Source organism: Triticum urartu, chromosome 3A (assembly GCF_056163025.1).
Source record: "Triticum urartu cultivar PI428250 chromosome 3A, HENAU_Tu73, whole genome shotgun sequence".
Lineage (NCBI taxonomy): Eukaryota > Viridiplantae > Streptophyta > Magnoliopsida > Poales > Poaceae > Triticum > Triticum urartu.
In genome coordinates, this window is record NC_141875.1 from 35,261,972 (window position 1) to 35,288,797 (window position 26,826).

The window sequence follows — 26,826 nt, forward strand, 5'->3', positions numbered from 1 at the left end:
TAAAACGGCGAGGAGGGCCACCATCAAGGACACCGGATTCGCGCCATCCACCATGTAGACGGGATGTGGAGAATCTTCACCGAGCGATGGGGGGAGATGGAGTGGGGGTTGTGGCCTTCAATTGCAAATGTCCCTTTGTAATTTTTTGTTTTTAGCTGTCCGTTTTGCCTTTGCTCCTGTCTGTAATTTGTTTTTCCTTGTAATTTTTGTTTTTAGCGGTCTATTTTTCCTTTGCTTTGTGCTCTGGGATGTAATTTGCTTTTATTTGATGATATGAGCAGAAATCCAAAAACAACTTATGGGCTCAAAATCTGAATTGACACAAACTAATTGGTAGCTGATTTGGTATAAATAAATAAATAGTGAGCAAACCCTATTTGGGCTAATTACAACATGAGCCAAAACTTTATTTGGGCCATTTATCACAAGGTCCATAACAAAATTTTTGGGCCAAAATTCTGAACATATGGGCTGCCATGTCATATCCATGTTGGGATGTGGAATTCATGGCTAACGCCGTTATCTAATAGTAAGTTGTGACGGTCAAGAACCATCATGGATCCGTGACGGATTTGGCGATCCGTCAAGGAGTGCATTGTGGCTAAATTATGACGCGATATACATGACGAATTCAGAATCCGTCATGACTACCGTAGCATGACAAATGTGCACACATTTGTGACAGTCTGGATCCGTCATGTATTAACACATTTCTTGTAGTGTCTATTCGATGTAATCTTCTTTTGCGGTGTGTTTGTCGAGATCTGATGAATTGTGGGTTTATGATCCAGATTATCTATGAACAATATTTGATTCTCCTCTGAATTCTTTTATGTATAATTGGTTTATCTTTGCAAGTCTCTTCAAATTACCAGTTTGGTTTGGCCTACTAGATTGATCTTTCTTGCAATGGGAGAAGTGCTTAGCTTTGGGTTCAATCTTGCGGTGTTCGATCCTAGTGACAGAAAGGGAACCGATACGTATTGTATTGTTGTCATCGAGGATAAAAAGATGGGTTTTATATCATATTGCATGAGTTTATCCCTCTACATCATGTCATCTTCCTTAAAGGATTACTCTGTTCTCTTGAACTTAATAATCTAGATGCATGGTGGATAGCGGCCGATGTGTGGAGTAATAGTAGTAGATGCAGGAAGGAGTCGGTCTACTTGTCTCGGACGTGATGCCTATATACATGATCATACCTAGATATTCTCATAACTATGCTTAATTCTATCAATTGCTCGGCAGTAATTCGTTTACCCACCGTAATACTTATGCTCTTGAGAGGAGCCACTACTGAAACCTATGGCCCCGGGGTCTATCTTCCATCATATTAATCTTCCAATACTTAGTTATTTCCTTTGCTGTTATTTTACTTTGCATCTTTATTTCTCTTTATCATAAAAATACCAAAAATATCATCTTATCATATCTATCAGATCTCACTCTCGTAAGTGACCGAGAAGGGCTTGACAACCCCTTTATCACATTGGTTGCGAGGTTCTTATTTGTTTGTGTAGGTGCGTGGGACTTGAGCGTGATCTCCTATTGGATTGATACCTTGATTCTCAAAAAACCGAGGGAAATACTTACGCTACTTTGCTGCATCACCCTTTCCTCTTCAAGGGAAAACTAACGCAGTGCTCAAGAGGTAGCAATGACTTTGGAGTGACTCTTTGTTGCATGTTGAGGGATAGTTATATGATCCAATTATGTTATTATTGTTGAGAGAACTTTCACTAGTGAAAGTATGAACCCTAGGCCTTGTTTAAATGCATTGCAATACTGTTTGAGCTCACTTTTATTATTAGTTACCTTGCTGTTTTTATATTTTTCAGATTACAAAAACCTTTATCTACCATCCATATTGCACTTGTATCACCATCTCTTCGCCGAACTAGTGCACCTATACAATTTATCATTGTATTAGGTGTGTTGGGGACACAAGAGACTCTTTGTTATTTGGTTGTATGGTTGTTTGAGAGAGACCATCTTCATCCTACGCCTCCCACGGATTGATAAACTTTAGGTCATCTACTTGAGGGAAATTTGCTACTGTCCTACAAACGTCTGCACTTCGAGGCCCAACAACGTCTACAAGAAGAAGGTTGTGTAGTAGACATCAATATGGTCAAGGCATGATGCTATATTTTATTGTATGAGATGATCATGTTTTATAACGGAGTTATCGGCAACTGGCAGGAGCCATATGGTTGTCGCTTTATTGTATGCAATGCAATCGCCCTGTAATTGCTTTACTTTATCACTAAACGGTAGCGATAGTCATGGAAGCAATATTTGGCGAGACGACAATGATGCTACGATGGATATCAAGGTGTCACGCCGGTGACGATGGTGATCATGACGGTGCTTTGGAGATGGAGATCAAAGGCACAAGATGATGATGTCCATATCATATCACTTATATTGATTGCATGTGATGTTTATCCTTTATGCATCTTATTCTGCTTGTTTGATGGTAGCATTATAAGATGATATCTCACTAAATTTCAAGGTACAAGTGTTATCCCTGAGTATGCACCATTACCAAAGTTCGTCGTGCCGAGACACCACGTGATGATCGGGTGTGATAAGCTATACGTTCACATACAATGGGTGCAAGCTAGTTTTGCGCACACAGAAATACTCGGGTTAAACTTGACGAGCCTAGCATATGCAGATATGGCCTCGGAACAATGGAGACCGAAAGGTCGAGCGTGAATCATATAGTAGATATGATCAACATAGTGATGTTCACCACTGAAAACTACTCCATCTCACGTGATGATAGGACATGATTTAGTTGATTTTGGATCACATGATCATTTAGATGACTAGAGGGATGTCTATCTAAGTGGGAGTTCTTAAGTAATATGATTAATTGAACTTTAATTTATCATGAACTTAGTCCTGATAGTATTTGCATAACTATGTTGTAGATCAATAGCTCGCGGTGTAGCTCCCCGTTTATTTTGATATGTTCCTAGAGAAAAACTAAGTTGAAAGATGTTAGTAGCAATGATGCGGATTGGATCCGTGATCTAAGGATTATCCTCATTTCTGCACAGAAGAATTATGTCCTTGATGCACCGCTAGGTGACAGACCGATTGCAGGAGCAGATGTAGACATTATGAACATTTGGCGAGCTCGATATGATGACTACTTGATAGTTTAATGCACGATTCTTTACGGTTTAGAATCGGGGATTCAAAGACGTTTTAAACGCCATAGGGCATATGAGATGTTCCAAGAGTTGAAATTAGTATTTCAGACTCATGCCCATGTCGAAAGGTATGCGACCTTTGACAAGCACTTTGCCTACAAGCTGGAGGAGAATAGCTCAGCTAGTTAGCATGTGCTCAGAATGTCTGAGTACTACAATCACTTGAATCAAGTGGGAGTTAATCCTCCAGATAATATAGTGATTGACAGAGTTCTCTAGTCACTATCACCAAGTTACTGGAACTTCGTGATGAACTATAATATGAAAGGGATAACAGAAACGATTCCCAAGCTCTTCATGATGCTGAAATCGACGAAGGTAGAAATCAAGAAAAGCATCAAGTGTTGATGGTTGACAAGACCACTAGTTTCAAGAAAAGGGCAAAGGGAAGAAGGGGAACTTCAATAAGAACGGCAAGCAAGTTTCTGCTCAAGTGAAGAAGCCCAAATCTAGACCTAAGCCTGAGACTAAGTGCTTCTACTGCAAAGGGACTGGTCACTGGAAGCAGAACTGCCCCAAGTATTTGGCGGATAAGAAGGATGGCAAAGTGAACAAAAGTATATTTGATATACATGTTATTGATGTGTACTTTACTAGTGTTTATAGCAAACCCTCAGTATTTGATACTAGTTCAGCTGCTGAGATTAGTAACTCGAAACAGGAGTTGCAGAATGAACAGAGACTAGTTAAGGGTGAAGTGATGATGTGTGTTGAAAGTGGTTCCAAGATTGATATGATCATCATCATACACTCCCTATACTTTCGGGGTTAGTGTTGAACCTAAATAAATATTATTTGGTGTTTGCGTTAAGCATGAATATGATTGATCATGTTTATTGCAATACAATTATTCATTTAAAGACAGAGAATAATTGTTGTTTTGTTTACATGAACAAAACCTTCAATGGTCATACACCCAAGGTGAATGGTTTATTAAATCTCGATCATAGTGATACACATATTCATAATATTGAAGCCAAAAGATGCAAAGTTAATAATGATATTGCAACTTACTTGTGGCACTGCCATTTAGGTCATATTTGTGTAAAGCGCATGAAGAAAATCCATGCTGATGGGCTTTTGGAATCACTTGATTATGAATCAGTTGATGCTTGCGAACCATGCCTCATGAGCAAGATGATTAAGACTCCGTTCTCCGGAACAATGGAGCGAGCAAAAGACTTGTTGGAAATAATACATACTGATGTATGCAGTCCGATGAGTGCTGAGGCTCGCGGCGGATATCGTTATTTTCTGACCTTCACAGATGATTTGAGTAAGATATGGGTATATCTTCTTGATGAAACATAAATCTGAAACATTGGAAAAGTTCAAATAATTTCAGAGTGAAGTGGAAAATCATCGTAACAAGAAAATAAAGTTTCTATGATCTGATCGTGGAGGAGAATATTTGAGTTATGAGTTTGGTCTTCATTTGAAACAATGCGGAATAGTTTCGCAACTCACGCCACCTGGAACACCACAGCGTAATGGTGTGTCTAAACATCGTAACCGTACTTTATTAGATATGGTGCAATCTATGATGTCTCTTACCGATTTACCACCATCGTTTTGGGGTTATGCATTAGAGACAGCTGCATTCATGTTAAATAGGGAAACATCTAAATCTGTTGAGACGACACCATATGAACTGTGGTTTGGCAAGAAACAAAAGTTTTCATTTCTTAAAGTTTGGGGTTGCGATGCTTATGTGAAACAGTTTCATCCTAATAAGCTCAAACCCAAATCATAGAAATGTGTCTTCATAGGATACCCAAAGGAGACAGTTGGGTACACCTTCTATCACGTATCCGAAGGCAAGCCATTCGTTGCTAAGAATGGATCCTTTCTAGAGAAGGAGTTTCTCTCGAAAGAAGTGAGTGGGAGGAAAGTAGAACTTGATGAGGTAACTGTACCTGCTCCCTTATTGGAAACTAGTTCATCACAGAAATCTGTTCCTGTGACTCCTACACCAATTAGTGAGGAAGCTAATAATGATGATCATGTAACTTCAGATCAAGTTACAACTGAACCTCGTAGGTCAACCAGAGTGAGATCGGCACCAGAGTGGTACGGTAATCCTATTCTGGAGGTCATGTTACTTGACCATGACGAACCTACGAACTATGAGGAAGCGATGATGAGCCCAGATTCCACTAAATGGCTTGAGGCCATGAAATCTGAGATGGGATCCATGTATGAGAACAAAATGTGGACTTTGGTTGACTTGCCCAATGATCGGCAATCCATAGAAAATAAATGGATCTTCAAGAGGAAGACAAACGCTGATACTAATGTTACTATCTACAAAGCTAGACTTGTCGAAAAAGGTTTTTGACAAAAGTTCAAGGTGTTGACTACGATGAGATTTTCTCACTCGTAGCGATGCTTAAGTCTGTCTGAATCGTGTTAGCAAATTGCCACATTTTATGAAATCTGGCAAATGGATGTCAAAACTACATTCCTTAATGGATTTATTAAAGAAGAGTTGTATATTATGCAACCAGAAGGTTTTGTCGATCCTAAAGGTGATAACAAAAATTTGCAAGCTCCAGCGATCCATCTATGGACTGGTGCAAGCATCTCGGAGTTGGAATATACGCTTTGATGAGTTGATCAAAGCATATAGTTTTATACAGACTTGCAGTGAAGCTTGTATTTACAAGAAAGTGAGTGGGAGCACTACATCATTTCTAATAAGTATATGTGAATGACATATTGTTGATCGGAAATAATGTAGAATTATCTGGAAAGCATAAAGGAGTTTTTGAAAGGAGTTTTTTTTAAAAGACCTCGGTGAAGGTTCTTACATATTGAGCATCAAGATCTATAGAGATAGATCAAGACGCTTGATAAGTTCTTTTTTCAATGAGTACATACCTTGATAAGATTTTGAGGTAGTTCAAAATGGAACAGTCAAAGAAAGAGTTCTTTCCTGTGTTACAAGGTGTGGAATTGAGTAAGACTCAAAGCCCGACCACGACAGAAGATAGAAAGAGAATGAAAGTCATTCCCTATGCCTTAACCAAATATGTATTAGATCTATTGTATACCCTACACTGAGTTTGGCAAGGGAGTACAATAGTGATCTAGGAGTAGATCACTGGACATCAGTCAAAAATTATCCTTAGTGGAATAAGGATATGTTTCTCGATTATGGAGGTGACAAAAGGTTCGTCGTAAAGGGTTACGTCGATGCAAGTTTTGACACTGATCCAGATGACTCTAAGTCTCAATCTGGATACATATTGAAAGTGGGAGCAATTAGCTAGAGTAGCTCCGTGCAGAGCATTGTTGACATAGAAATTTTCAAAATACATACGGATCTGAATATGGCAGACCCGTTGACTAAACTTCTCTCACAAGCAAAACATGATCACACCTTAGTACTCTTCGGGTGTTAATCACATGGCGATGTGAACTAAGATTACTGACTCTAGTAAACCCTTTTAGTGTTAATCACATGGTGATGTGAACTATTGGTGTTAAATCACATGGCAATGTGAACTAGATTATTGACTCTAGTGCAAGTGGGAGACTGAAGGAAATATGCCCTAGAGGCAATAATAAAGTTATTATTCATTTCCTTATTTCATGATAAATGTTTATTATCCATGCTAGAATTGTATTAACCGTAAATGTAGTACATGTGTGGATACGTAGACAAACAGAGTGTCACTAGTATGCCTCTACTTGACTAGCTCGTTGAATCAAAGATGGTTAAGTTTCCTAGCCATAGACATGAGTTGTCATTTGATTAACGGGATCACATCATTAGAGAATGATGTGATTGACTTGACCCATTCCGTTAGCATAGCACTTGATCGTTTAGTATGTTGCTATTGCTTTCTTCATGACTTATACATGTTCCTATGACTATGAGATTATGCAACTCCCGGATACTGGAGGAACACTTTGTGTTCTACCAAACGTCACAACGTAACTGGGTGATTATAAAGGTTCTCTACAGGTGTCTCCGATGGTACTTGTTGAGTTGGCATAGATCGAGATTAGGATTTGTCACTCTGATTGTCGGAGAGGTATCTCTCGGTAATGCACATCACTATAAGCCTTGCAAGCAATGTGACCAGTGAGTTAGTTGCGGGATGATGCATTACGGAACGAGTAAAGAGACTTGCCGGTAACGAGATTAAACTAGGCATTGAGATACCGACGGTCGAATCTCGGGCAAGTAACATACCGATGAAAAAGGGAACAACATATGTTGTTATGCGGTTTGATCGATAAAAATCTTTGAGGGAGTCCTGGATTAGGGGGTCTCCGGACAGCCGGACTATATCCTTTGGTCGGACTGTTGGACTATGAAGATACAAGATTGAAGACTTTGTCTCGTGTCCGGATGGGACTCTACTTGGCGTGGAAGCCAAGCTTGGAAATATGGATATGTAGATCTCCTCCCTTGTAACTGACTCTTTGTAACCCTAGCCACCTCCGCTGTCTATATAAACCGAAGGGTTTTAGTCCGTAGGACAACAACAATCATACCATAGGCTAGCTTCTAGGGTTTAGCCTCTACGATCTCGTGGTAGATCAACTCTTGTAATACTCATATCATCAAGATCAATCAAGCAGGACGTAGGGTATTACCTCCATCAAAAGGGCCCGAACCTGGGTAAACATCGTGTCCCCCGCCTCCTGTTACCATCCGCCTTAGACGCATAGTTCGGGACCCCCTACCCGAGATCCGCCGGTTTTTACATTGACAATCTTCATAGAATATGTAGGAACCAATACGAGCATCCAGGTTCCACTATTTGTTATTGACCGGAGATGAGTCTCGTTCATTTCTACATAGTTCCCGAACCCGTAGGGTCCGCACGCTTAACATTCTGTGATGATTTGTATTATGAGTTATGTGATTTGATGACCAAAGTTTGTTCGGAGTCCTGGATGAGATCGGGGACATGACGAGGAGTCTCGAAATGGTCAAGACGTAAAGATCGATATATTGGAAAGCTATATTCAGACATCGTAAAGGTTCCGAGTGATTCAGGTATTTTTTGGAGTACCGGAGAGTTACGGGAATTCGTATTGGGCCTTAATGAGCCATACGGGAAAGGAGAGAAATGCCTCAAGGGTGGACGCGCCCCTTCCCCATGGACTGGTCTGAATTGGACTAGGGAAAGGGGGCGCCCCCTTCCTTCCTTCTCCTTCTCCTTCTCTCTTCCCTTTTTCCTATTCCATGTGGGAGGTGGAATCCTACTAGGACTACGGAGTCCTAGTAGGACTCCACACTTTGGGCGCGCCCTATGAGGGCCGGCCTTCCTCCTCCCTCCATCCTTTATATACGTGGCCAGGGGGCACCCCATAGACACACAAGTTGATCATTGATCTCTTAGCCATGTGCGGTGCCCCCCTCCACCATAATCCACATCGGTCATATCGTAACGGTGCTTAGGCGAAGCCTTGTTCCAGTAGCATCATCATCACCATCATCACGCCGTCGTGCTGACGAAGCACTCCCTCGACACTCTTCTGGATCATGAGTTCATGGGACGTCACCGAGCCGAACGTGTGCAGATTGCGGAGGTGCCGTACTTTCGGTACTAGGATCGGTCGATCGTGAAGACGTACGACTACATCAAACGCGTTGTCATAACGCTTCCGCTTACGGTCTACGAGGGTACGCGGACAACACTCTTCCCTTCTCCTTGCTATGCATCACCATGATCTTGCGTGTGCGTAGGAAATTTTCTAAAATTACTACGTTCCCCAACATTATGAACGTAGGAAATATCGTCATCGGACGACGAAAGTCTCCCGGGGGAGTGCAGCTGGTGCAACGACGACCGAGGTCTGTGCGACAGGCCTCACCTGGACGAAGATCGGCGCTTCAGCATTAAGCTCGAGGAGACCTTCGATGTTGAAACAGTTAGCAACGACGGAAAGTGTTTTTTTGTAATTAAGCATGACTTCAACTATTTCAACGTGTAATATTTATCTTTTACAATTTGAGTAGCTTATCCCATGCCATGCAAGACACTATGTCTTGGAGAGGATGGATTTTGAAGACCATGAAAATTTCGAAACAAAGAAAATTCACCTAAGGACCCATCATGATGTGGATTTTGAAGTAAATATGTATAATTCTGAGAGCGTAAACCATTTTGGTTGCAAAAATTGGGAAGCACTTTGCAAGATTTATGGTTTTTATGAGGGTATGCTTGTCACCATGGATCTTGGTGATCCTGACATCAACCAAGACAATATGGACATTTGGGTCCTTGTTGATACGCTTCCAATTCTACCGCTATGTGAGTTTCTCAAACATAGTTATTAACTAATTTATATTGTTCATTTCAAAATAGTTGACAACTTATTTCCATTGCCAGCTTATTTTCATTGTTCAAACAATGTGCGGAACATGGTAGATAGAACCTACTACATCGATGGATCTGAGTTAACTTATCAGGAGAAAAATCATCTGGTCGCATTTTGTACTGATCTTGAGAATTACAATATCTATAATAAAACTCCTCCACATTATGGTCAATACGTGCCACTAGTGCATGTGTTGAACTATGGTAATATCTATGGAGATGCCATGGTAAGATTTTTTACTATTACGACATCTGTGCATCTTTTGCATAAATTCTTTTAAAACTTAACTACATTGCTAACTACTAAGTTATTAGTATGTTTTTCAACAGAAAATCCTGGATGATTGTGTGCCTCATCTAATGTATCAAAATGGTCGCCTTGATGTTTTGAACATGCAGCCAGGTCATCCTACGAATCTCACCTGTCCATATCGGATTTCTAAAAGAAGTGGAGACATGAAAATCACAGAATGGAAAAAATTTATGGACAGTCGTAAGGATGTTCTTGGAAGCAAAAGGAAGCGAAGCGCAAGAATTGGAGACAGGATGATCTCCATTCTCGATAATGGAGAGTCAGGGCCTATATTTTTTTATGCTATTTTACCTTAAAGAGGGTATTTAGGTCCTCCCTTATACTGATGATCATGTGCTAAGAACAATTAAGTAGGGTTGGTTCGATGACTATGAGGATGAGGATCGTATGACTTGTTATTAATAACGAGTAGAAGTTGTATGATGATGATTAGTAGGACTTGTTATTATGATGATGCATGATGCGAGCATGAAGAGTTATTATATATCGGTGGGTGAAATGAACATGGATTGAATTGAAGTGAAGGCAACATGCATGTGGTGCATGTTGAAAGTAGTATTAATCCAAACTTGATCAAGTTAGGATTAGTATTACTTTCGACATGCGCCGCATATATGTTGCCTTCACTTCAATCTAAGCCATGCTTAGGCATATATAACAGTAGGCGTTGGTAAACCAGGCACGGAGATAAGAGAGGACACTTCTCTCTATTAGCTAGCTAACACCTAAATTAATCCCCAAAACCACCCCCTTTCAAAAAAAACAAAAACCTCAGCTCCTGCCAGCTGCTGACGCGTGGATGCCTTTTGTTCCCGGTTGGTGCCACCAACCGGGACCAAAGGCCCTCCTGCCTGGGCTCGCCGCAGCGGCCACATGGAGGCCCATATGTCCCGGTTGGTGTAAGAACCGGGACTAAAGGTGTAGGGCTTTAGTAACGACCCTTTAGTCCCGGTTCCCCAACCGGGACAAAATGGGCCTTACGAACCAGGACAAATGGCCGTTTTTCTACTAGTGGTTGGTGATAATATGATGCAAGAGTTTTTATATTAATATGATAATGATTTTGATCATTGATTATCATGATGATTTGTTATTATGATCATGATTAGTTATTATATCATTGGTGGAAGGAAGGTGGATTAGATTCATGTGGATGGATCAAAAGTGACCAAAAGTTGAATTAGTATGTTCGTCATCCTAATTCAACTTTTGATTCATCCAAATGAATATAATCCATGTTTATTCCTCACAATGATATATTAATTCATCATGGACATAATGATATAACAACCTCTTAATTGGTACTGTATCAAAATTTGTATAACGGCGCATAAATACACTAAAAATTAAAAAAATGAAAAACAGAATACTAGTAGTGCTGGACAGGAAGCACGCTACTACTAGTTAGGTTAGCAGTAGGCGGCTTTGTTAAAAGTGCTGCAGCTATTAGCAGTAGCGCGTTGCTCCAACGCTCGCTACTGCTAACCTTAGCTGTAGCGCCGTAGCAGTAGTAGGCCCAAAACCAGCGCTACTGCTAGGCTTTTCCCTAGTAGTGATGCCACCAAATTTGGAACTATTGCTGATCAATGGTAGTTGTACTTGCGCAGTGCTCTGTTCAGATCATACTAGTGATTGTTTGCAACTTCCATTCATCAGATGTGGTTGCCACAGATCAGAGCAATGGTCTGATTATGCTCTGTTATAACACACATCATCTTACCTGACAAGATCGTGAAGACAGAGTGGGATGTAGCCGGTGAAGGAGCGCATGTGGTGGTTGGCATCTAGGACTTGACCCTGACGACCCGGTAGAACAAAAGGGTGAACCTCCCTGCCTTGGTCACTACGATGTGCCAGCCGCTGGGCCATGGACGCAGGCCGAGGATCAGCCACGAGGAGGGGGCACGAGAGCCGCTACGCTTCTACATCCATATCAAGGATGAGGATGATATCACCATGCTCGTCATCTCGCCCAAAGTTCAGGGCGGTGATGAACCAGTGACTGGTGCTGAAGTTTCCTCGCGTCGTCAGGCTATCGACGAACAAGTGGTGCGAGTTTTGAGTGCAGGTGCATACCTTCTAGGACCAGATGGTCCTTGGGAGGGGCTAGAATTACTTCTGCCGCCACCACAAGATCGTCCCGATGACCTCCTCGTCTTGCGGATCTCCAACCTTGGCCTGAAGTGCATATCTACAACCAGAACAACTTCATCATGTGCAGGGTGCGCTGCCAAAGGCACATCCGCATCATGGAACATCGGTCTTAGCTTTTAGATCGTTAGTATGTTCGTCATTATGTCTAAACGTGTCGTGTTGTTAGTTTGAACCTGCCATTATGTTGATAGGATGCTGGTAAACTGTCCATGTTTTGCCCAGGGTTCAGCACCATGAGGTGGTGAGGGGCATGGGAATATGGGATGCCTGCTGCTTAAACTTATCTGCTAATGTGTTGTTCTTATCCCTACTTCAATGTTGTGTTTATGTCTATTTACTTTCTACTGTTATCTCTTGTGTTGCTTGCTATGAAGTGCTGCTAATATGGTGGTGGTAAGGTCACCACATTTGAAAGGGGTGTGCAGAACACATACGTGCACGCAGCCAAACGGCTGTGGTTTGCATCTGCTCACCTCTGAAGCACATAACAGACAACCAAATAGCCGATCCTAAAATGGTCACTGATGCAATGCGGGCAACCAAACAACTTGCATATATTGGTTTTTTTGCCAGTTTTTGCTTAGCCAGACTGAACTAGGTCCAGTATATAATGCAGGCAAATTGCATGCGACTAATCAAACACGCCCTATGTGTTTTTTTTTGCGAGAAACTTCCAATCTATGCATCTTCAATCATGTCAGTACAAAGAACATCAGAGGTAATAAAAATACAAACATATCTGTGGACCACCTAGCGACGACTATAAACACTAGTGTGAGCCGAAGGCGCACCATCATCATCGCCCTTCCTTTACCAAAGCAGACAAACCTTATTATAGTAGACAGTCGGAAAGTCCTATGTGTTGTTGTGGTGTACACAACTACCATGGACGAGGTAGCGGTGTGGCAGCAACCTGAAGCAGTGAGATGATGTCTTTTCTTCCAGCGAAATCTTCTTCTGATTGATCGGCTAGTTCTGTTTGCGCAGACAATCAGAGAGGTGGATAGCAATATTTATCGTTGACATCAAGGTTGTATTCTCGCTGGGGTGAAAGTGAAAATTCTTGAGTCAACCTTTTGGCTATGGTTGGTATCTACACTGCACTGCAAACCGATTTTTCTTGAAGGTGTTATCTTGGAGTTGTACAACCTTGGTTAACTCACATGTGGCTCTTTTTCCCTGATAAAGGGCTCTTTTATTATCTCAATGTACCATCAAGCAGATACAAAGTATTATGAGTAACATCCGGCCTCTGCATAATTAGAATACATATAACCAAACCCAAAAAGTCTGATAAAAAAGAAATGAAACAAAACTGACAAACCGGCAACAATAGTCCTATAGACCAATACTATGCCTATGTCAAAAGTTGCGCTCGATAAATCCATAAGTTATGCTGCCATCCATGTTGAGAAAACCTCCGTAGTCACCTGCTCCAACCGTGTACACACCACCTTGAACAACGGTTGGTACTCAGCAGTTGGTACTCCGTTCGTTGTAACTCACATTCTATTATTTAAAATCTAGACTATAGTTTGAAGAATCCGTAAAAGAAATATTAAAAAAATCAAAACCCTGCAGACACCATGGATACATTCCATTATTTTCAAAAGGTTCGACTGATGGATTATGATTAACTCACATATGGTTTTTCTTTCTTTTTTCATGAGCCGATTTATTTGACAAACATTGTTTTCAATAATTAATAATATATAACTATGTGCAACGATGCAGAGGTTAGGAGTTCATCCTACCTTTTGAAATAATAGAATGTATCCATGGTGTCTGCAAGAGTCACTACTGTACTACTCCAGTATATTGACATATGCTGGCCCAAGGATGAGCATTCCCAGTAATCTGAACAAGGTGACTTCCACATAATATTTACATGAGATTTCTTATAAGGGATTTTTTACAAAGTTTTAGAATTAAGGCAGAGCGAAAGAACAGATACTTGGCATGATTACCGCCAATGTAGCAGATTCCATTCTTGTGAAACGAAGAGCTGCTGCCGAGAGCCTGAGAGTCAGGGAAAGGAGTCATTCTGCACCTGCCTCATCTTCCGTCTTCAGTTCGGTTTCTGGCTTGAGGATCAACATCTTCTCCTGAAATCAATGGGCAAGGAGAACTGATTGGATCAAGAGTCAAGACGCTGGATAGAGCTTACCTGCAGTTCAATGTACTTGCAGCAAAACAAAAAAACAGACATTTTCGCCCGTTGGTTTACATGTGTCAAAAATAAATGTCAAGCATGTCTTACCTCCATAAGTTGTGAGTTGCAACTAGACACTGTCGACTGAACTGACCCACCGTGCTGCACTAGTGTCAACTCATTGTCGTTCAGGATCCACTTCACAACGAAGCTTGAGCTCCAGTCGTCCATGGCAACTTGGAAGGTGTGGGTCGAGCCGCGAAGATATGAGAATGCAGCTGGCACGGTGCACCCGCCATCACCGGTGATCTCTTTGAGAAGTTCTTCTGCCGTGACACCGATCAGTTGCTGCGCCTCCTCGGCAAAGATCACCAAGTTCATGGTTCCAGTGTCATCTTCCACCACTGCATTTAGCTTGTACCTTGCATGCCGAAAAACACCAGCATGGTAATTACTAACTACTCCCTCCGTAAAGAAATATAAGAGTGTTTAGATCACTACAAAGTACTGATGTCTGAACTAAGCAACAATGAGGCACTAGCAGCACATGAGTCTTCAAGATTCTCACCATAAAACCAGCCTCTTGCGCTTCTTGTTAACCGGATCGCATTGGCTGCACCAGAATTCACTTCCGTCCCTGCTGACCGACTTCCTGCGGTGAAAGCATCCACGATAACACCAATCTTTGGTGCAGTCTATCTCTTTCAGGATGGCTCTGCACAAAAATCGGCTATTCTCCTGCAGTAGACCCAGAACATAATTAGGCTGTCAGTGCACAAAGCCCATATGCAGTCAATGAGAGCAGCACCGTCTTACCGATAACTTGAATGGATCAAGGCTTTGCAGCTGTTTGATTGTTCTCCAGCTACTTTGTAACTCCTGAGTTGGATCAACAGGGCTTTCTGGCTGAGACTGGAGGTGCACTATGGGGATTTTTGGATGATGCCACCTGCACACAAACAAATAAGTAAGCCCTCACTAATGTGGATTAGAGTAGATCAATCACCAGTTCCAAGAATAAACCGTAGAGGCCACTCAATAAACGCGGAATTGCTGTCCCTCTGGTATTTCCAAATCTAGGTAGTACTTTGAAGCTGATAAAGAGCAAACTATATATCCTTTTCCTAAACCGAACAGTGTTACCATGTTTCATGTCAATGAAACAAAAACAGTAATATGGTAGAATCAGACGGTAGAAAATGATAAATAGATGAAAGGGTGAATCAGGGACTGACCCTTGTAGTGGCAAACACGCATCCCGGCAAACACGGCAGCGACAGGGTCTTGTCGGCATTTCTTGCGAATCTCCGCATAAAAATCATGACCCAGCTTTCCATATAGTGTGACATACAGTTCCTTTCCACTGTAAAATGATAATTGCAAAAGCTAAAGCGGTACCATAGAATGACAAAGATATGAAAGGATTAACCGAGTTATGTAACTTATGTTACCTGAAATCCTCAATCCGTAAGCTGCAAAATTCTATCATCCGCAATTTCTTTGGGGTCCTTTCTATGCCCCAAACTTCGACTACTTGGCCAACAATATCTGCAACGTTTATGTCAGCACATGTCAGACACAAATTCAGAATTTGCAGATATTGATGTGGCAAGGCTAACGATTGCACTTTCAGCTTCCCAAACATTTACCTGTCAATAAGCTAATCTTGCGGTCCCTAGAAGGAACATCAACAAAGTCAACAAAATCAAAGCAGTGGAGAGGTATCGCATCGACATCTCCATCGATCTCGTCGACCACCGTATCTGCTTCAATGTGCATCTTGAAGGGGTTCCTACAGGTCATATATTTCCCCTCGCTTGGCCAAACCACAAAATTTGACAGCGCATAGACCTTCCCTTCAGCTAGCCTCTCTTCGAAACGCTTTATATCTTTTGGTTTTACATGGGCTTGCATAGTTCCACCCTACAAGTGAAAGGAAAAGAAGGATCATTGTGTGGACAAATTTCAGAGGGTGCTACTCCCTCCGTCCGAAAAAACTTGTCCCAAGCTTGTTCCTCAAATGGATGTATCTAGCACTTGATGCTAGATACATCCATTTGAGGGACAAGCTTTTTCGGACGGATGGAGTACAACGGTAGCAGGTGTTGTCAAGCATCATCAAGTAGGAAATATTTCGTCACCTTGCTGTCAATGAGAAGGCTGTCAAGGCCGAACACAGTGCCGTTGTTTGGGTTGAAGGACACCCACATCCGTGAGACGCGCACCCGGACTCTGCGCCTGTAATCCGATGACAAGTTCAACTGAGACAGTGGGGTGAACCCATCCTCAACCTCACCCATTTTGGCCTTGAAGCTGAAGGTCTACATATGTGGAGACAAAAATAAATGAGCAGATCTGTGAGCAATCTTTTGTCCATTAGTCAACCCCAACGGCTGCACAACAGACTTCAGAATGTGCAGCAATAATTTTCACACTGAAGCAGAAAGCCTGAAGCCCTGTTGATTTAACATGGGCTCCTTACCTTATTTGGGGTGAAACTTGTTCCCCCTTTCATGCAAACATTGGTAAGTAGTGATTTTCAATCAATTGCTCAGTTCTGGTGTGTATGAAAAATGGTTAATCTGGATTCCAATACTACTCTGGTGTGTATGAAAAAGAAAATGATTCACATGATTTTTAATGAGCGAATATATGTAGTTATAAAATCAAAAGAAAAATATATGTAGATGTCAGGATGATACGGCGCGCAGCAAACAGAAGTACTTTCCAAGCGGTGGGAAAAAGACTATGATTTAAGGTGAAAAAACTGAACCCCGTGGAATCAATCTTGAACCTATCGAAGAACTGGAGAGTGGTATTCAAGCAAAACAGAATCCGGAGAAGGGCTACAAAAAGTAACGGAGACCTAAGCTTGCTTACCTCAGGATTCAGGAAGCTATGCTTTCCTCTGCTTTCCCAAGAACAAGGCTTGGACCAAATCAAAGAATGAGGAGCAGACGAGGAAAGAGGAGGAGGTGGTGAGAAGAATATGATGAGATGGGCGGTGCACAGTGCGCCACTGTGTAGACTGCAGAGTGATGTGAAGCTAGTGCAACGTGTAGAAGTTGTACTGATCTCTGCTCACTTTTTTTTTATCTCCAGCCTATACAATCGTACTACTCCTATATCTTAATCGGTATAAGTAATTTTTCTTTATAAAATTGTATGCAAACACAAAAGATATTCACCTCGTTGTAATTAATTATTCATCTGATATAAATAAAATGTAGTGTCTGTTTGTAGAGTTCAGACAAAATGTAAGATCTCCATGAAAAAAAGACAAAATGTGAGATCTAGGAAGTAAGAGCATCTGCAACTGGACTTTGCAAATCCAGCCCCTCAAACGCCCGCGGACGCGTCTGCGGACACTGACCGGGCACGCCTCAAATTAGTCACTTTGCATCCGCCTCTCTCAAGTTTCATTCCCTAGATCCATACAAAGCATGTAAAAGGAATCATACGTACTACATCTACTTACTACCTTAGTTACTCTTCGTCGTCGGAGATGCCCACGACGACGGTGCCAGATGCCAACTGGATGGGCGGGTAGGAGGGCTCCGGCTCATCCTCATCCTGCTCGACATCATCCATGTAGGCGAACATGTCCGTCTACTCCGCGGCCTCTTGCGCCTCCATCTCCTGCCGGCGACGGCGTCTTGCCTCCGCAGCCGACTCCGATTGGAGGGAATCAAGGATGGCCTGCTGCTCCGCCTGCAGATCCCCGTCGCCGGCGTCCCCCGCATCCCCTCCTCCTCCTCCGGATCCACTGCATCCGGAGGTAGCCCCACGGCGATTTAGGCTTCGCCTAGCCCGGATCTGCTCAAGGAGCACGAACCGGTGCTCCAGCGTCAAGAAGGCTCGCTCCTCATCTGGCAGCGTGGGGATATGGCTACTAGGCGGACGGGTGGAGTGAAAAGTGGCGGCGGCGGCGGACAGGAGAAGGAAAATATGGATGGATGGTAGGGTTTCGGTGCGTCGATCGACATAAATAGCATGGCAATGCACTACCGGCCCGCCGGAGCTGCGCCATGCGGCGCCACCAGTCTGACGAAGGAGACGAGCTTCGGAGCACCGGGTTTAAGGGCGTTTTTGGCTGGGACCCCTTTGTCAGTCCGACGTGGCTGGCGTCCCGGACACACCCATATCCGCCCCATATTTGGGCTGGATATGGAGGTGCCGGTCAGCTCAGGCGTTTGAGGGCTGTTTGAGAAGTCCGTTTGAATCAAAAAATCGTGACTGGGCAGTGACTGGGCGGCTCACCAGAGCGTATTAGCCGGGTTTGAGAGGTCCGATTGTAGATGCTCTAATGTCGGACCGATGGTTGTCAACTTTTAATGCAAACCAAGACATCATTAGAGATGGGTGAGAAATAACAAAACCGATAAAAAAAACTGTTAAACATATGGATATTTACCGTGCTATAACATGTAAATGCGGTATATTTCGTGCAAAAAAATATTAAGTCAAGTTCAGTACAAAAAAGAAACAAAAATGATCTTGTGCACCCTGTGCAAAATTGTGTTCAGAAAACACGGTTTCTATGTACCATGTGCGAATATATGATTTTATACGCTTACACAACACAATGTAAAAGGAGAACAAGTAACATAGGTACTACTAGTATTTTTACGTGAAAGAGAGGAAAATATATCTTGAGTAGGTGTACTCTTTATACAGGCAAGACGTGTAGGCAAAACCAGCTAGCGTGTCGATGTGACAAGACTAGATTGACACATCTTCTAGTACAGTGGTAAGTTATACTCTAGGCTAAGTAATGAATCCTGTTTGGTAGTACTTGTCGTACAGTGACTAGTACAGCCAGTTGAAGACGATAGTACAAGATGTGTTCATCCAAAACAAATATCTTCAAGCACTAGACTATGATGCACTAAATCAGACTTTCCAGGAGAAACTATTAGCACAGTCATTTAAACCTAACTATTGTCATTTAAGCCAAGAAAATTCATGACATTTTCTTGACATAAACAAAATTAATCAAGTTTAAATCTTCGCCGGCGTCCATGTCCAAGTCCTTATTGTTTCCCATGTCCGACATTTTCGCTGGCTGTGAGCTCTTGGAAGTGAAGCTGCGGATCAACGTCGAGGAAGAGTAAGACATGGGATATAGAAATGCCCACATGGGACACGAAAATCTCCGTCTCTCATATCCTACTCTTACTTGTTGGAGCCCGCCGCTTGGACATCGTTGGTGAAGGTGAGGTCCATGATGGATGTGGACCGGATGGCCTCGTGGTCGTAGCGGCTCGACACCAGTGTTCCCATCCTCAATCACCCACGCCACTAGCGGCGCTTCCGCGTCTAAGTGCGTCGTGACCACGTTGTAGTCGGCATGAGCACCGTTGCTCGGCGACGAAGTTCGGGTTCTCCGCGGCCATGGCCGCCAGGGCCTTCTCGCTCATGAACTCGTTGTAGATTTGACGAGGAAGGTGAGATTATAGTGTTACTCCTCCTGCGCGTGGCGCAATGCCGACACCGGATGCTCCTCCGTCATGATAGCGTTAAAGTTCTATTACGCCTGCCCCATGGCGAAGCCGACATGGACCAGTATAGGAGGAGGCGTCGGCTCGTCGTTGGACGCCTTCTCTATCGTCGCGTGGTCGTCACTCACCGACAAGCCGACCTCTATTCATTGGGCATGGCGGGCTTGCCAGAGCTAACTGCAAGGGTGGCCAATGCTTCTACTCTATCGAGATCCTCTCTCACATCGTTCTAGAGCTCCTGGCCGGTCATGGTGGCAGAGGAAGAAGGAATCATGTCCGATGTGGTGCAGATCATGTCGGGCATGTCCATGTATAAATAGCGGCACCAGCCCTGACCACGTGGGGCCTGTGCCAATGCGCGTGTCGGGGTTGGTTTCTCGGTCGCGTCGCCTGTTTCATGCCGGCAGACGGACGGATGGGGAGCCGGTTTAAATGCGGTAGATAATTTTTCTGTCCTGTCCAGCCACGTCTCTCCCACATTGAACATGCATGAAGACCAGGATGCACCGCGGGCGGTAGGTGCTCTCAGTTGACGCGTCACTTTAGTACCGGCTCCAGTGACCTGTCGTGCCCGCTTTGCGTATGAGATGTTTTGGGGGTGGACAGGGGTGTGAGACGCATGTGTGGCAGAAGTTCGGAGCTCGCAAAGTTGTCGATGGTTTGTAAAATTTTGAACTACCAAACGTTGTCCGCAGACTAATGGGTACCGTGTTAGAGCAAAGTGTATCCAGACAATTGACTCCAGTCATTTAGAGAAACTTTAATGGGGCGACCCATTTCGTCCATCACCGTTCATTTGGGTCGGTGCGGACAGAAAAAGCGGCCTAACGCGCCGATCCAAATGGACGTGCGTCTATTTTTCGTCCGCAGGCGACCTATTTCCGGCCTATTTTTGAGCTTGATTTACGTTGGCGCAGACAAGCGACGGACGCGCGCGCTCGCCTACTCCTGTCCCCGGGCCCACTGGTCTGTGGCACATTGGCCTCCCTTCCCCCGGCCAACAAGCAACCCTCGCCCCCCGCCTCCTCCGTCACCGACGCCGCGGCCCATTTTTGCCGGCGACTCTTCCAGCTGCCGCCGCCTCCACATCCGCCGAGCAACGCCGCCCCTGCTCCCAGTCGCCCGCTGTCGCCGTTTTGCCGCCAGGGAGCAAACTGGTTCCCGCCGCCGCTTCCCCCACCGCCCAGCCGCCCGCGACCAAGAAAACGCCTCGCCGCCCCCGCCACATACGACCGGCACGCTCGTCCGACGCCGTCACACTTGTCCGACTCCGGCAGGGCAGCTAGCTGGTCTGTGGGCGCCGCGTCTCCCCTCGCCGGCCGTCTCCTTCTTCGACGCCCGCAAGCTGTTCGACAGTCTGCAAATGTATGAAAATGGACATCGCCGACGAGTTCTTTTTCCACAATTTTATTTGCGACGCCGAGGAGATATTGACTGCCGTGTTGGTCCATCACCACCTCAACAACCAGCGACCGTTATTCCGTGGCTCCATTCCGGGCCACCTTCCGGCGTTGAATAGTAACCGGGAGAGCGGGCATTTCCTTCTCTGGAAGGACTACTTTGATACAACAAGCCCGTTGTTCAAACACCACAAATTCCACCGCCGGTTCCATATGAGTAGGCATGTTTTCAACCGTATTAGAGAGGGAGTGGTCGGCTATGATGACTACTTCGAGTGCAAAGAGGATGTCGTTGGCAAGATTGGTTTCTCCTCTTATCAGAAATGTACTGCCGCCATCCGAATGCTTGCATACGGAGTGGCCGGTGATCTCATTGACGAGTACGTCCGTATGAGCGAATCTACATGCCTAGAGTCCATGTATAAGTTCTGCAAGGCTCTGATTGCTATGTTTGGCCCTGAGTACTTGAGAGAGCCGACAGCTGAAGATACAACCCGTTTTGTTGGCGATAAATGCTAGCAGGGGCTTCCCGGGGATGCTTGGCAGCATAGACTGCATGCACTGGGAGTGGAAGAACTGCCCTTCTGCTTGGCAAGGGCAATAAGGGACATGTCAGGACTTGCACTGTCATACTAGGGGCCGCGGCGTCTCAAAATCTCTAGATCTGGCACTCTTTCTTTGGCATGGCTGGATCACACAATGATATCAACGTGCTTCAGTGCTCGCCGGTGTTTGCTAGGCTTGCCGAAGGCAACTACCCACCGGTGAACTTTACTGTCAACGACCACAACTACGACAAAGGGTATTATTTAGGTGACGGTATCTATCCTCAGTGGACCACTATTGTAAAGACAATACCCAACCCTGTCGGAGAGAAAAGGAAAAGATTTGCCCAAGAGCAAGAGAGTGCTAGAAAGGATGTTGAGTGTGCCTTTGGTGTTTTGTAATTTTGATGGGGCATCATTTGGTATCCTGCTAATACTTGGAGCACGCAGAAACTATGGGAGGTGATGACTACTTGTGTGATCATGCATAATATGATCGTAGAAGACGAGCGTCCGGAACGTCTGTACGATCAAGGCTTTCAGTTTCAGGGTGAGAATGTTGTGCCTGAGCATGAAGTAGCGGCAACATTTGAGCAGTTCACTCAGTTTCATAAAGACATGCGTGATTGGGAAACTCATGTGCAACTGTAAAATAATTTGGTTGAGCATATGTGGACTCATGTTGGCAACCAATAAATGTATTTTTTTTTATTCGTTTGTAAAACTATGTGAAACATTTTTATTTTTATTTGGCATGTAAAATTATACTATTTATTTGGGCGGCTAAACTATTTTTCTTGTTAAATTTTCATTTCACAAATATGTTGAATGCAATGTAAAATTAGGCGGTCAGCCGGCCACGCCTATACATATGGATCAGTGCGTTAAATAGCACTGTCAACTCATATAAAAACCAGAGCGGACGCCGGACGAATGGCCGATCCAAACAGGCCCGTTAGAGTTGTTCTTATGGGCGATTTGAAGAGTCCGCGTAAAGATGCCCTCGATCAGCACGACGACCGATGGCATCAGGGAGCAGTTAGTGGCGGTCTCAGTGATCATATCAACAGCCATTGCACAATCAGTTTCCAGTAGAAAAGCCTCCGAGCTCCATTCAGATGTCAACTGTTAAGACTGTATATCCGTAGCTCTCTGTATATATCCTATATTGTACATCTTGATACTTCTATCTATATGAGATAGCCACACTTATTCAGGATGTCGAGCAGCTTCCCAAAATATATCGTTTAACATGATATCAGTTTAGGTTACAATGCTTTCGCTGCATACTCCGCCGCCGCTGCGGCTCCGGCTGCCTCCGCCGGGCGCCAGCTCCTATCTCGCCCTTCCTCGCCTCCCACCCGCTTGCGACGGTGTGGCAGGCCCAGACCTCCGGAGCCGTCCTTCCTAGCTCCCCGATTGGATCTGAGGTGATGAGCGATCTGCCTCCATCTACTTCCTTCGGTGGCTCGACCAACCCCGCCGTGCCGTCGTCCTACGGTGGCACTGCGCCCACTACCCCGGCCGCGTACGCTGCCCCGCCCTACAGCGCCCCGGCCGCGTACGCTTCCCCGTCAGCGCCTGTGTATGGTGCCTCGTCCATGTACGGGCCTTCGGCTGCACCGATCCAGGGCATACCGCCCCAACCTGCTGCTCCTGCGGTGTCCCATGGTGCGGCTCAGCTCCAAGGCGTACAGCCCCAACCGGCTCCCGCAGCAATCTATGGTGCAGCGCCGCCGCCATCATCCGCGTGGCATGCGCCTTCCTACGGCGCGCTACCTCCGCAACCCTACACGGCTCCCGCGCAACCGATATCCTATGGAGCTGCGTCTACCGCGCCCTATGGGGGCCTCCCGCACCTCACTACGGTGCGCATACTGTTGCTCCGCCTGGCGCCTACCCGTCGCTGATGTATGACGGTGTCGTGCCCGCGTCGCATCCGTCCGTTCACGCAGATCATGCCGTGGCGTCATCGCCTTTCTACTTCTCGCATCTACTTCCGGTGAAGCTCTCGCCGGACAATTATTTGTCGTGGCATGCTCAGGTGCTGCCTCTCCTTCGAAGCCGCTACTTGGAGGGATACGTGGATGGATCCCTCCCGTGCCCGCCGCCGTATCATCCGGCGTATCACACATGGGTGGCTCAGGATCAGACCATCCTCTCCGCCATCCAGTCTTCGCTCACTCCGAGCGTCTCGTCGCTGGTTATCTTCGCCGCCACGTCTCGCGATGCATGGGCGGCGCTACACACCAGCTTCGCCTCTCAGTCTCAGGCGCGTGCTCATGCTATACGCACCGAGTTGGGCGAGACTAAGCTCCACGACCTCAGCATCACGGACTACTTCAACAAGATGACCGGCTTCGTTGACACAATGGCCTCGATCGGTCAGCCGCTTCTTCCCGAGGACTTCACCACCCATGTCCTTAACGGACTTGACGACGACTATGATAATCTCGTTGAGAGTGTTCATGGTCGCGACGCTCCACTTCAGCCTTGTGAGATCTATGCGCGCCTTCTCGGCCGCGAACAACGCATCAAGGCACGCCATGCCTCCCCAAGCTTCGCCTCTGCCAATGCCGCGACCCGCGGTAAACCGCAGAAGCCGTTCCCGCCTGGTGGCAAGCAGGCATCCTCGCCTCAGCAGGCTTCGCGATCTGCTCCGCTGCCGTCCATCACTGGCGGTGGCCGCCCATACGCCTGTTGTCCATGTTGTGGTGCCCCGCAGGCCTCCCAGCTTTGTGGCCTCGAGTGTCACAGCGCCTCTCGCTGTCATCGCCGCTACAAGAAGGATTTCCTTGGCCTTGGCAACAAAGGCAAGGGGAATGAGAAGCAGGCCGCTGCTGCAGTGGCAAGTCATGAGCACGAGCACACCCCGTCATACTCCATTTATCCGACATGGTACATGGACACGGGGGCTACCAACCACCTGATGAGCGAGATGGAGAAACTCTCCACTCAGGAGCCATATCACGGTCATGATCAGGTCCACACCGCCAATGGAGCAGGTATGCACATCTCACATGTTGGTCACGCCTCTCTTCTTACACACAACTCTAGAAAATTGCATCTTGCCAATGTTCTTAGAGTTCCTTCTGCTACACGTAGTTTGTTGTTCGTTCCTCAACTTACACGTGATAATAATGTCCTTGCTGAATTTCATCCTTTTCGTTTCTTTATCAAGGATCGGGACACGAGGGACGTTTTGCTTAGTGGTCGTTTGCGCCATGGTCTGTATGCGCTTGAGGTGCCGCGCCCACTTCCTACGCAGAGTTCTCCCCAGGCCTTCAGTGGTGTTCGTGTGTCGCCTACGCATTGGCATGCGCGCCTTGGTCATCCTGCTGCTCCGATAGTTCGTCATGTTCTGCAGCGTCATGAGCTTCCAGTTGTGTCCAATAAAAGTGCTGAAACTATCTGTGATGCCTGTCAGCAAGGTAAGAGTCATTAACTTCCGTTTTTAGAGTCAAGTCGTGTTGTTCAGCACCCTCTTGAGCTTGTTTTTTCTGATGTGTGGGGTCATACCCAAACGTCCATTAGTGGCCACAATTACTATATTAGCTTTATTGATGCTTATAGTCGATTTACCTGGCTTTATCTTATTAAGCGCAAGTCTGATGTATTTGATGTTTTTATCCAGTTTCAAGTGCATGTTGAGCGTCTCCTTAAGCATAAAATTCTTCATATTCAGTTCGACTGGGGGGGGGGGGTGAATATCAGAACCTCAATTCGTTTTTTAATAAGCTTGGGATCTCACACCGTGTGTCTTTTCCTCATACACATCAGCAGAATGGCACCCCTAAACGTAAGCATCGTCATCTCATAGAGACTGGCCTTACCCTACTGGCTCATGCGTTCGTTTCAGTTTTGGAGTGATGCTTTTTCAACAACTTGTTTCTTGATAAATAGGCTTCCCACACGACTTCTGAAAATGAAAACTCCTCTTGAACTGCTGCTCAATGAACTCCCAGATTACACCTTTCTCAAAGTCTTTGGATGTGCATGTTGGCCTCACCTTCGTCCACATAACAAGCGCAAGCTAGAGTTTCGGTCTAAAAAGTGTGTTTTTCTCAGGTATAGTTCCCTCCACAAAGGGTACAAATGCCTCCATATTCCCACCAATCGCGTTTACATATCTCGTGATGTCGTGTTTGATGAGAGTGTGTTTCCTTTCCGTGCACTTCCGAACAACTCTACTCCGACACCACATATGCACTCCACCATACCTTCGCCTGATCAATTTGTAGATGTTGCACATGCTCCTATGCTGCTTCCTAATCATACTGCAGGTATTGGACGTGGCGCCCGGCTTGAGCTCCTTACTGATCAGGTGTTGAATGATGATCATGGCGGAGGTATTGTTCGTGTGCATGGGCCATGCATAGCGGGTCAAACACGTCAACCCGACTCTGCCTCGCTCGGTACAGCCATGCATGCTGCGCCCACGGCAGCTCCACGGGTGGCCACTCCGCCTGGCTTGGTGGAGTCCACGCGAGCGACTGCTTCGCCTGGCTTGGTGGACTCCATGCGAGTGACTGCGTCGCCTGGACCGATGGCCACATCTGGTCTGGACGTTGGCCCAGTGGGCCGGTTTCGCCTGGCCTGACGCCGCTTGGCTCCCCATCGCCAGCAGCCTCTGCGTCTGGCTCAGCGTCGCTGGCTTCTGCAGGCTCGACATCATCTCTGCCGCCTGAGTCGAGCCAGGTTTCGCCAATACTGTCTGCAGCTGTTGCGCTTCGCCCCCGCACACGCAGTCAGAATGGGGTTTTTCGCCCAAAGGAGCACACAGACGGAACTGTTGCGTGGCTTGCCGCTTGTGTTGCTCATGATGCTGCTGATCCTACAGCTGAGCCATGCCATTTTGAGGCTGCTCTCAGGATTCCTCATTGGCGAGCTACGATGGAACAGGAGTTTCAGGCTTTATTGAAAAATGATACTTGGCGACTTGTTCCCCCTGTTTCTGGTGTTAATATCATTGACTCCAAATGGGTCTTCAAAGTTAAGAGACATGCAGACAGTTCCATTGAACGCTACAAGGCGCGGTTAGTAGCGAAGGGTTTCAAACCGAGGTATGGTCTTGACTATGAATTCACGTTCAGTCCAGTTATCAATCCTACTACTATCTGTTTGCTGCTCTCTCTGGCTGTTACTCGAGGACAGTTTCTTCGTCAGCTGGATGTGCAGAATGCTTTCCTCGAT

At 45.4% G+C, this 26,826-nt stretch overlaps 1 protein-coding gene and 1 pseudogene across 2 annotated transcripts; one reads left to right on the plus strand and one right to left on the minus strand.

Moving 5' to 3' along the window:
• Positions 1–13,849: 13,849 nt before the first annotated feature.
• LOC125546560 (replication protein A 70 kDa DNA-binding subunit D-like) lies at positions 13,850–17,193 on the minus strand (annotated as a pseudogene). The gene is made up of 10 exons (XR_015599560.1): positions 17,068–17,193; positions 16,329–16,508; positions 15,837–16,110; positions 15,639–15,735; positions 15,423–15,550; positions 15,232–15,311; positions 15,004–15,165; positions 14,756–14,925; positions 14,296–14,608; positions 13,850–14,140 (listed from the first exon to the last, which is right to left on the minus strand). The product of XR_015599560.1 is annotated as a replication protein A 70 kDa DNA-binding subunit D-like (transcript).
• Positions 17,194–21,061: 3,868 nt separating this feature from the next.
• On the plus strand, positions 21,062–21,607 carry LOC147978233 (uncharacterized). Its single transcript, XM_087514680.1, has one exon. The coding sequence runs from the start codon at positions 21,062–21,064 to the stop codon at positions 21,605–21,607; it is 546 nt and encodes a 181-aa protein (XP_087370806.1).
• The last annotated feature ends 5,219 nt before the right edge of the window (positions 21,608–26,826 follow it).

What these genes read in the sequence shown, in the direction of transcription:
- LOC147978233 (XM_087514680.1), top strand. Translation starts at nt 21,062, where the DNA reads ATGGACATCGCCGACGAGTTCTTTTTCCACAATTTTATTTGCGACGCC.